Source organism: Triturus cristatus, chromosome 4_2 (genome assembly GCF_964204655.1).
Source record: "Triturus cristatus chromosome 4_2, aTriCri1.1, whole genome shotgun sequence".
Lineage (NCBI taxonomy): Eukaryota > Metazoa > Chordata > Amphibia > Caudata > Salamandridae > Triturus > Triturus cristatus.
The window spans coordinates 785,488,346-785,500,732 of NC_140586.1; the positions used below are offsets into that span (position 1 = coordinate 785,488,346).

Consider the following 12,387-nt stretch of genomic DNA (forward strand, 5'->3'; position numbering starts at 1 on the left):
AATCTAGATGGGGCCAACCTCTACCTTTCCCGTTCCTCCTGTGGTACTGTTAAATTGCTTAGTAGAAATCCTTTTTTTCCACTACACTGCTAAGTACTATATTAAACAACTTTTATTTCTATTAGCATAAGTTCATACTGCTAGTAATGTGTTCGTGTTTTTGTGTCTATGCTATTGATATTCTAGTATTTTGGTTGCTGTACTTTAAAAAAAAAATATATATATATATATATATATATATTAATCCAGGTCTAGAAATTATGTCATGTGGAGATAATGTTCGTCTACATAAACATTTGAACTCTATTAGAAATATGAATTTCCTCCCCCACTCGATTTTAAAAAAAAATAAAAAAAAAATACACGAGATGCAAGGTTGCTACTTTCTTGATGTGTGCCTTGTGTCCTCCTTTGAAAGTTACTACATAACAATTGCTCTCTATTGGTTCAAAAAGTAGAATTGTGCTTACCTGCTACTCTCTGCCACTATGATTACTCCATGACTGTAAGTGGCTGAACCCCAGAAGCTTAAGGGCATTTCGATGGCTTTTTGTGAAGGGTGGCGCCTTATCCTGTTAGTAGCTACATATGTGTATTCATTTCCTCAATAAATATGGGTCTGAATCTTGCCCTCCTATTGTAAGTTATTGCTTTAATGTGTAATTGTCCATGCAGTCATCCACATGTTTCTAATCCTATTTTTCTATATTCCAGGAACATTTTGGAGTTGATAGAGTTTTTCGAAGACGAAAACCGGTTTTATCTAGTGTTTGAGAAGTTATGTGGAGGTACAGTACCCTTTTGAAGCATTGAATCTACTCCAGTGATAAGGGCTCCTACATGCAGTTTTCAATTTCAGAAGGCACTTTTTTGAGGCCAGAATGGCAGGAAGAGTAGAATAACTTGGAGAAAGTCATTATTTGATAACTGGTACTTTAACTTCAAGTAATCATTTACACACTAGTTTCTTAAACCTCCTGTAACGCCCTGAACGTCTCAGGATCGTTTAACAGACACGACAATGAGGACGCAACCACTTGTGAAGGGTTAGTTCTTTTAATGAAGGCAAATAAAATACAAAGAACAAACAAAAGTTATAGTCACTGGAATCCTCCAGGCTAAGTACGTTACCAGCCCACAGCACGGATGGTCCTAACCGTCCTCTGCATATACGCCGATCCCGGCGATGCCAACAGAGGGCAGAAATGAAATGGCCGACAATGCCAATCGGTAGGCTGTGAGGGGCACGAAGAGTGTTGGGGAGAATCGAGGAGTCAGGGAAACACCCAGCCGGGGTCTCTACCTGAAGGGAGCAGCCGCTCAACCTCTTCCTCAGACTGCACCGGGACGCGGAGTCACCTCCTGGTGATGCGTCACCGATACCCCAATCACAAGCAAGAAGACTGAACCGAGAGCAGCTGCTCGATCGATCCTGTGGACTTCCGAGTCTGTAACGCGGCAAACACCTCCTGGTGTGCGTTACAGCTGGCAGTCCCTGTGTCTCTGGTCGGGCTGGGAGTTACGACTCCAACCAGCAAAAGCGCCACTGCGCTTGGACTCAGCCGAGTCAAAAAGCGAAGCTCAATGGTTGACCGGTAGAGCTTCCGGGTCCTTCACAGGTGACGATGGGGCAAGACACGGCCCAGGGAGTAACGACTCGACCTACCTCCGTTCTTGCCTTACTGGAGCACCACTCCGGAACACTGCTCTTCACGAAGCAGGTACGTCGGTGTAAACACAATATCCGACAGCCTTGTACCTCCCGGTTCCTCCCTTTATAGGGCGTGTTTTCCTTGAGTTATGTAACAGCTCTCCTGTTTACATAAGGGCGTGTTTCCCTTGAGTTATGTAACAGCTCTCCTGTTTACATAAGGACGTGTTTCCCTTGAGTTATGTAACAGCTCTCCTGTTTACATAAGGGCGTGTTTCCCTTGTATGACAGGAATTCTTGACACCTCCATTCCAGGTTCGACTATCTGTTCTCCCTCCTCGCAGCATAGATCAAATTTCGAAAGGGGACAGTTTAGCTATGTGTAATGCCTCCGACCTTCCCAGGCTTAAAATGAGGGTTAATCAGTCCCCTATTATACTGCGATATTGAAGAACCCTATTAGTAGGATTTGGGATAAATGGCTTCCTCTTCAGTTTCTTATGGGTTTTTGTTTTTTCGCTCTTCCTTTCCTGTCCCCAAGGAGGTCTTCGTTTTTGTGCCTGCGTTGTTTGCAGTTGCACTACCATATCTCCTTAGCCTTTTCAATGCAAGGTGGCGGGAGGGGAGGTAGTTGAATAAAATGAAAGGACCTATTTACTTTGAAGACTTGCACTAAAGAATTTGCTTTAAATAGGTGTACACTTGTCAGCATTATCGCATCAGGAAAGACCAACTGAAAAGCACCACGAGGGGCCTTTTTCGAGCCCACAACTCCCCAGTGTGAAATATGGACTCTCTTCACGGGCTAGCCCCCATGTAAATTGCTAGAAAGAGTCTTCTGGAGCGTTGTAAGGGTCGCTCCATCTTCAGGCTCTCTTAAGATGCACTTGGCCTTCTAGTACAAGCAAAGTGATGGATCCTTCTTAACACTGGTATTTGAAGCGCATCTAATGCTAATATTATGGAATTTTTCCATGGGCAGATGGCTGATACGGGGACTGACATCTTGACTTCTTGTAGAGCACTTCTCAATCGATGTACATGTAGACTTTGAAGAGTAGCCTGCTGAAGCACTAGTTATGAGCTAAAACTCTGGAGAGGTAGTGACCTCTGTATTTTGGGTGGAAAAACATAAAAGATGGCGAAGGGACTGGAGCTCCTTCTCTGTGCTCACCCAAGAGTTTCATGCCTTAGTCCGCCACTGTCAGATGCATGCTTTGGGTCTGCTCCCCTTGATCATACGGGGCCCTCGCAGGTCTGGTTCTTAGCTGGACCTTCTGGAACCTGCCTCTTAGCTGGTGGCCATGCCTACTCTCTGGCGACCAAATCCTTTGTTACTGCCCGATTGTCTTACATACAGGAGGAGTAGTTCTTGCGAAAAGTGCTTTGAGACCCTAGGGACTTGCTTGCACTGTATACAGCTACAAATAAAATGGAGACTAATGTGGCTCTGCAAACCTTTCAGTAGATTTTAAACAACTTTGCTTTTGGTCTGTCAAAGTGTAGTTCAGCTGCAGGAACACATTTTTAAACAGAGCTGCATAGACGCCCGCATTGCAGGCTGTGGTTGCAGTTTCCCATATCTGCTTTGCCAGTCCCCTTCCACTATCCCGTTAAACCTCATTACTCAAGGTTCCTTGAATAGGTGTTCATCTGGTATGACGTGCAGAGCAGATGGGATTTGGATACCAAACAGTGGGTGCACTTATGGTAGGTACTAAGATGTGCTGGCATTTAACTGGCTTAATTTTGCCATGTGTCTGTTTTTGATTTAAAATAAAAATTATAGCAAATCTACAACTGTTCCTGAACAGTGGGCAACTATCTTAAAAATTGACCGATATCCAAACTGCTTGGAATACGGATCCAAAACTGTACCATGTTCTGTTCGTTGAGAGGGTGCAAACTTCCATAGCTACATTATGTTCATTTGATAACGACGGGCGTCATACTTCGCTATAAGATGTGCAAAATATCATTGTTTGCACTCATTGGCAAAAATGTTGACTTATTTCACCTTTTTACTCCTATTTTCTCAAGAATTTTTGGAAGCGTGTACAATTTCAGTACAAATGAATTCTGTACATGAAGGCAACATAGTTTGATGTAAACAGCTGTTGGGCATATGCAATTTGGTGCATTATCGACAAGATTACCGTGTTTGGCATGCCTAATTTCTGGTGGTTTAACAGATTACAGAAATGCAGGTTCTTATGTGCCATTACCTTGCGTAAGCAGACCTTTATAAATTGTAGGTCTAGCACCTTGCCTATTAAGAAGTGTGTATTACTAATTATGTACACAAGCACAGTGCACTAAAACTAACTTATCTGGAAAAGTGGTTCTCAAAAAGATGAAAGCAAGTAGTTGTCTAGGAACAATTAATCCTGCTCTAAATTTTATGTTGGTAAAAGCAGAAAAAAGGCAGCAGCATTTTACAATGTACACAATCGTGATCCGCTTGAATAAGATTCTTGGCTACTGTTCATCAGTGCTGGAAACTGTGACATGATGATCTTGGATTTCCTTACGTTTTGATGTATTGTAAAGTCTGCATAAAGTGGAATCTGAGATTGGATGAGCCAGGTGACATTCAAGAACCTTGTAAGACGCAACATGAATAGCCGCGTTGTTCAGTCCGGTTTTGATCAGTAATTACTGAACCGTGCCATTTGGACAAGATTTTTCCACATAGAACAGTCCAAGACCGTATAGAAAGACGTTGCAGACTGAGTCGAAAAGCACTTAGGGGTTAACTTTTTTTGTTGTTAACTACTGTGACTTCATGAAGAAGCCATTCAGTAATGAAGAAGGGTCTCGCATGACAAATTATGGTGTACCATCCCAACGCTGTTAAACAATACTCCTGTGTGTTTAGAGGAAAGTGTCCTTTGTCATGTGTCTGGGCTCCTGAATGATGTGCATCTAGACTGTTTGTTGTGTAATTGTGCCCTGTACAAGGATATTGCCTACAGCACGAGATGGTAATTCTTTGCAGAATTGGCATTTTCTTCCATTCGGGAAAGACCAGACTGTCCTTAGTTTTGACCAGGAAACTGTATCGCGGAGTCCTGCAAACTTATTTCCATGTGACAAATGCAACTGGATACTGGAAGTCTGAGTGCTGGATGAATGAAATTAATGTTAACTGTAGGACAAGAAGGCGTCTGGGCCTATACAACACAAGGCATCCCATCCTGGGGCTAAGATGAGGCTGAAACATGTAAACCCAATAGATGCGTGGGTTATTAGCACCCTAGGCATGGCCAAGATTCTTTTAATTGTCTTTTGGACCCTTCCAATAATAAAGGGTGTTAACCAAGAAGGCTCCAGATTTTTGTATGCCTGCATATTGGAACCTTTTAATCCACTAATGCAGATAAAGTACTACCTGGTATGCTCGGTCTACTACTCACTAGTGTGTTCGCTTGCTAGTGGGAATGGCCATTGATGAAACATGACACCCAGGGTGGTGGTGTCATGTCGTTTTGTGTGGTTTTAAAAAAATAAGAATTTCTTAATCTCTGATCTATACATATATTGAAACGCACAGAATGGTACATTTCTCCAAAAAAAGTAGGGCCAGCATTCCAGGGGGACAGCCACAGATCTTTTACCCTCTCCTGCTCTTGTGGTATTGTGGATTGTAGTTCGAAAGTACGTATGAGGCCAGTCCTTGCCTCATTTCCTGACTCTCCCAGACTCTGCAGAGGGGTCTTACCTATTTAAAGAGCCTCCAGGCCCACCCCCACCGCACCCCACCCCACCCCAACTCCAATCCAACTCCAGCAGACCGTTTAAGCATGATTTGACTTTCAAGAAGCATTTACTACTTTACCCAGTTTTATATAGCGTGAATTTGACCCGAATTGGGTATCGGAGCGCTTTACATCCCACTAGTTGTATTACATTCGGACACATTCATTATTTGTTAGGCACGGGGAGATTAAGTGATTTGCCCAGAATCACAGGATGTTCAGTGTCCTTGCCGAGACTCCAACCCAGTTCTCCAGATTTGAAGTTGACCGCCCTAGCCGTTGGGTCAGCTCCACCCTTTAATGTCAATGGATGCTCACAGCTCCATTCTGCATATTGGGTACAGAGGGGGTCACCTGTTCCCATTCAGGTCCACCTATTTTCTTCTGTGAGGCGTTAGTTCACACCTATTTAAATGCAAATTACTAGCTGTTGGCGGTAGGAATAATGGTTCTTCAGAGGCTTTAGATAGGCAAAAGTTAACTTTCTAAAAGTATCATTTTTATGCCATAGCTGTACAGATTTCGGCTTCGCAATTGTTTGAATAACTATTAATGAGTCTTTGAGATGTGTCTTGCTTCTTCCATATCGAAAGAATTAAATTTAATGTGTTTTGAATACAAAAAGCTAGCCTTGCTTCAGTGAAAATACCCTTTTGAGGCTTTTTCACCCTAAGGGCCGGTTTAACATAATTCCTAAAGGTCTTACTTTTAAATAGCCTGCACCGTGCCTTATGGGCAGGGAGGCCTGTTGAGGGGGGACCTAAAAAAATTAAAAGCGAGGTTCTGATCAGTCAAAATGGGTTATTTTGACAGTCTGAATTTGCAGTTTTAAAATTACAACTGATAGACCACCACACATAGTAGGCCTGAAGTCATGTTTGCATTGGCACTGGAGTGGATGGCACAATGGGTGCTGCAGTCCCCAAGTGACACTTAATTTACAGGCCCTAGGTACTCTTTGGCATATTTGACTTACTTAAAAGTCCGTAGCATGTGGTACAATTGGGGCTATACCAATTTCATCATGTTAAACTGGGGATAATGGGCACTTTACCACTGGTTAACAAGGCTAAACTGCCCAGAGTAATAACAGCTAAAATCCTTGATTACCTTGCAGAAAGGGCAACGTTGCCACGCTAGGTTGACTGCTGCAAAAGGTGGGCAGTGGCACATTGGTTTTTAATAATGTCTGTTGGCTTTGCCTCCACCTGCTTAGTTAGCCTAATCCAGCTCACTTCTATGCCCCAACATTGTCACCCTTGAATTGTGCACCACACCATTAAAAATGCAAATCCACCATTGCAGTGCTATAGCATTACCCTGGGTCTTACTTCGCCCAATATTCCGCCTTCCATGAAAACCCAGCGCAACCAGCTCTTAAACCTAGATTGATGTGCACACACTATGATGGTGATGGTAGCATGTAATACTCTTAAGCTTCAGGCACCCCTGCTGTTCGAGTTCTGTGACCAGTATGTGCTAAGCGAGTTTCTTTCCATGAAGTTAGTCTGTATGTCCACCAGATGTTTAAAATCTAAAATGGTAGTACCTCAAGCAAAGCCTGTATGAGCATGTGCATGCTGAGTATCCAGTTAAAAATGCCTGAGGCAGTGGTGTGTGTGGTGTGGAAAAAGATGCATTTGCAGCTCTGACTGGTCAATAGCTATTAAAGTGCCAAAGCAGATTTTCAGTTTATTATCTTGTGTGCTTTCCCCCACCACCCACTTCTGCAGGTTCTATCCTTAGTCACATACAAAGACGAAGGCACTTTAATGAAAGAGAAGCCAGCAAGGTGGTTAAAGACATTGCCACTGCCTTGAATTTCCTCCATACTAAAGGTAAGATCACTCTTGGAAACTCCACAATGTAAGGCTTTGTGTGCAGCAGGTGTAAATAGGAAATATGAACAGACAAATATGCAACTAAGTTTATTTCACTATCTTATCGGGATTTTCAGGTCTGTTAAACGAAGCCCTACATTACTGCAAAAGCCTAGGTTGCTTATAATCTACATTGCAAATGTGCCCAGTAAAGCCCTTTTGCATCAAACTCCTTTTGGAGTTCAGCAAGCCCTCTGTGGGAAGCTTGACTCTTGAAGGCAGTGAATGCCATTTCGATGTTTAATTTCCAAACGGGGAATGTCAGTAGTGTGGCTTTCCCCTTTCTCTGTTAAAGGCATAACAGACTATAATACCTGTATCTAGAGTTCCACATTAAGCATACAAAAACTTTGAAGCAGAAGTCCAAAGGCAAATTATTTCTGGCCTGTTTATGCTGAAGTATACGTACCCCATTTTACCTATAGCACTCCGTCTACAGACCTACATCTATTGCATTATGGGGGGTGTTATGAGACCGCTTCTGCTTTCAAAGACCCAGTAGACCGACCATTAGGCACATAACAGAATTTTTGCCATGTGCATAATGGTCTGTTTGGGGGTAATGGTGCTGTGCAGGGGGATACCCTCCCCAACAATGGCATTAAAGACCTTTTAAATGCAATTGCTGCACTGTAGGTACCTGTTCTTTACCAGTCTTCTTTCAAATTCAAAATTGGCAGGGACTCCTGAATCCCACAAGATACTGGTGCAATTTGTGTCATGTAAGTGTTGAGGCATACTGTGATTTATTTTTTTGTCTGCGAAAAGCTAAATAGATCTGTGCCTTTCAAGTAAGGCTTGGCAGTTCGGGCTGGACTGTTCCCATGAGGCACAGGGTCAGACTGATTTGCATATGGCCATGTCTGAACTGGGGTGGCAGAGTGGGCTAAAGAACGGTGATGGATTAAACCCAGATCTCTTGACTGGATGTGAGGGTTTGATTGGTTCTGATACTCCATCCATCACCACCCCCTTTTGTACCGCTTTGTTTGCCATAAGTTGGCAGGGTATGCTCAGACGTTGAGCCCCTTGCTCACTTTGCCACTGGATTCAAGCAAGCCTGGCTGAAGACTGCTGAAATGCCAGAAACCGGTCCTAGGAAGCTTGTTTCCGGTCCAGGGAAGGCAAGGCTTGGCTTGATGCTCCGTCCATCACCACCCCCTTTTGTACCGCTTTCAAGTAAGAACAGCAGTACAGAAAGGTCTGACACAGGCAACAGGGGGGAACATAAGGGGAGTCCTATTAAAAGGACAAAATCCCATCACCCACCGAGGTGGCATGCTTCATCATCTGGGATCTCCTCTTGGTCACAAAACCTAGTGCAACCAAGGGCTAAAATCCCCCTCACTGAGGGAGGAGCACAGGGATGTTTTATTGATCGGATCTCCTAAAATTGGTTTGATGTGAAGCATAAAGATGTAAAGGGTGATGGTTGCAGTGCAGAGAGTAATGATGTAATAAGTGATGTAAAATTGGCTACCAAGAGCAAAAAGAATTCATTGTTTAACTCTTGGTGTCAAGATTAAAAAACAGTGCAAACGCAGTCTGGATTGCTTCTTGACTGCGCTGATCTAAACCGGTCTACATGTTTCAGCCATGGTGATCAATATCTGATTGTGGCATACCTCAGGACCTATATAGTGATTGCTACTGCAAGATCTATGACATATTTTTAACAGTGATGTGGTTTTGAAAGCTACACCCTACAGAACCTGTGTTCTCGTTTATATGGAATCCACAGTACGTCTGTCACCTGTGGGGAAAAGAACACCATGGCAGAGAACCTACTGAAGTGGAGAAAAACATTTAAAAACAAGCTTGTACTGAACAGAGTGCTCTGTGGATCATAATCCTTTTTATAATACCTTGCGTGTATGTAGTTAGAAATTTTTAACTGAATTTTATCCTTTCCCGTAGGTGTAAGGATAAAAGCATCCAACAGGTGAATCTTCCAGTTACCCATCTGATACCCAAAGTAGGCCACGGTGCACTGCCTCACCTGGCTGCCTTGGTGGTCCATTTCACCACATATATCCTGACCAACGCCTTTTTAAGGTTTTTCAGCTGTAATACCATAAATGGCTGAACACAAGTGTCATCCTGGCAGGCCATGCAGTACATGCCAATCCCTGATGTGGTATAGTTCACCAGGTCTTGGAAAGTGGCAGGAACATTCAACCCAATGGGCATTACATAAACTGGATTAGCACCTCTGGTCTAGAAAATGTGGTTTTCTCCTTGGCTGTTGAAGCTTATCTGACAAAAGTTACTGAAGTACTTTGCAGCACTGTTCCACATGCTCAGCTCTGGCAGTCTGATGTGCAGCGGTTTTTAATGACCACTCTGTAGTCCATACAATAGCATGCTTGGATAGCGATGCTACGGCCTGGTCCAAAGGCTTGATCTCGCAATCGCACCTAAAGTCAAACGTCTTGGGAATGCTCCCCTCCCCCACCCCCCGCCTTATCACATGGTGAATGGAGTCCAGGATTGTATGGAGTCTTGCTTTTGTTTGACATAGGAGAGAGTCTGCCTACCTCAAACACAGGCAAGTGTGAACCCTGGATTGGAAAGGAAAATTATCCCAGCACTTCCCAACATTTTCTCTGCTAATTAAGTTTAAACTGAGGGGCACGTTCTACTCTTTCCCATTCTTCATGTCACTCTGCAGTAAGTCAGGAAGAGGGTCTCTGTCTCTAGTGACTTCACTCACCATAGCCATGTGGTTCACTGTGTAATTCTAGCAGAGGAAAGGCTTAAGCTGGTTCTCGTCGGTCTGTGGTTCAGTGTGCACCTGTGTCCTCCAGGTAGTATGTGTTTGATACTTTCGGCACTGCTTTGTTTGGCCCACACCACTTATCCTCTAACAGTCTGACAAACGGGTATAGCATTAGTACCGAGCCAGTGTTGCTCTCTGGCTAGGTTATGCCATTCCTCATCGCTACCGATCTAGTCCTAAGGTTGTTCCACACATGTGTTGCGCCATCAAGTTCTGGAGGCTAATCACATAGCCCACCATTTCCTTCTGGGGTGACTCCAATGTTCCTTTCCACCCTTCTCTGATCATATTGATTGCGGGTGCCCATTTGAAGTTCGAAGGTACAGAAACACTCCCTTCTGTGTAATCTCCTGTTGAGTAAATGAGACCTGACAAGAGAACCCACTTCCTCCTGAGCTTCTCTGGGAGAATTTGTTGATGGTATTTAGAATATTTTGGTTAACCTCACCACTTCTCCATTGGTTAGTGAATGGTAAACCGTGGGGAAATGTGGGTGTCACTAGCTTTCTCCCACATCTGTCATGTAAGGGCAGACCAAATTGGTTCACCAGTAGTGCATCTGTGCTGGAAAATCCAAGGGGGGGGGGGGGGGGGCAAAAAGAGCAATACTGTTCATTCCCACGCACTCGAATGGAACATTTGCAGAGGCACGAATGGTTGTCTAACCTCCTGACTTTCCACTCAGTTGGCAAATGGCACTGGTTATACAGAACCTCTGTTTACTAGAACAGATGGTCCAACTTATCTGGGGTCTTCCAAGTGTGCGGGTGTCCTGCTAATGGTATTTCTTGTAGCAGTGATACCGGCAGCTCCTCTGCACTAGTGGTATCATTAGCCTCTGGATAGCGCATGGCTCATAATTTGAATGCTCCCTATACATCAACCCTTCCTCCCAGCCTACATAACTTTCCTACTACTCCTTTGGTGAGCCACTCTTGCACTTCCTTCCCACAAGCATAGAGCAGTCAACTTGTGTTTTGTGGAATTCCTCCATGGTAAGTCCTCTGACATAGCTACAGAGATTGTTAGCTGGCAATGACTTTGACTCTATCACTTGGTCTTTTTCGGATATTTCATTCTCTCCATCTGGAGCAGGGGTAATGGGTGCCATGGCCAGTACCTTTTTCGGAGTCAACCTTAATCTGCTCACTACCATCTCTGCGTATAGAGAATGGTCCTAGTCTCATCCAGAGACTGATGTGCAGGCTGTGCTCTCATCGCCACAGCTGGTATCCAAGCCATGCAGGCTTTTGGTCTTCACCTTAAAACCAGGGAATCCAATCACTTCCCATGGACATACTGCACCTTGTTTCACTCTAGTCCTTGCATCAACCATGGCTGACTTGCCATTTGTTTCTAACTAAACGCATTGAGTACTCTGTCCTCTTCACTGGGACAATCTCTTTCGAATGAATGTAAGAGGGATGGAGGCCAATCATGCAACACAGTGAATCCAGGTCTCAAATTGAACGCAATCTTCTCTTGCGGTCCTTAAACCTTTGCAGGCGTCAATCTAAGCCATCTAGTTAGAGCGTCCTTCATTTGCTCTTAATTGGCTACAGGCATGTTTCCAATCTGTGCACTACCTTCTGTGTGCAAGAAATTCATGCATACATGCCGTAGACATCTTATTCAAAGTCTAAGCTCTACAGGCGCACTCAAACATTACACAATGTTCCTCCCTTCAGCATGTGACTGTGGTAGTGATGGCGATCAATGGGAGGCTTCTCGGGGAGCTGGTGTTGGGGTACTTTAAGCTCTGCTCAATTACCGAGCCACACCATGAATTGTTAAACCCAATGCTTGCCCTTGTTAAAGAAAAGTACTCTAATACTCACAAAACTCAGTTCTATATGAGACAGGCAGCAGACCACGAATGCTGCACAGGTCATCTGTGCTGTCTCCTCTGTACCTTTACTTCCACTCTTCCTTGCTGTGGTTTCCTGCTAAGAATACTTAAAGCGTAACTGAACATTACTCTGTTCTTTGCTATTCTTCTTTAAAAGGAAAAATAGCCTCTACCCCACTGACTACACCCAAAGGAGCCTGTTCATACCTAAATAATGGCACCGAATACTTACCCGATTATGATATGCCACTGAAAGTAGGTGAGGGTAACTGTCCTTTTTAAAGAAATACCTTGAGGGGGTAAGGAAATAATGTTTCCATGTTTTCCACTCCTTATGATAAATGTCTGTTCACGCTCTCGGTCCACCTGATGACTTTTGTCAGAGTCCTGGTGAGGACGTAATAAGAGTTCCCATGAAGTTCATGTCCACCATTGTGTATTAGCTGTTCAGATACTGTCAGTCCTGTTTC

At 43.9% G+C, this 12,387-nt stretch overlaps 1 protein-coding gene across 6 annotated transcripts in view; it reads left to right on the top strand.

The window, feature by feature from the left end:
* Positions 1-12,387, top strand: part of MKNK1 (MAPK interacting serine/threonine kinase 1) — a 183,061-nt gene that overhangs the window by 68,072 nt on the left and 102,602 nt on the right. For all 6 annotated transcript variants that reach the window (XM_085602715.1, XM_085602720.1, XM_085602717.1 and 3 more), the window contains 2 exons: positions 715-788; positions 7,143-7,247. In XM_085602715.1, coding sequence (XP_085458841.1) covers positions 715-788; positions 7,143-7,247 — 179 coding nt within the window. The remainder of the gene's footprint in view (positions 1-714; positions 789-7,142; positions 7,248-12,387) is intronic.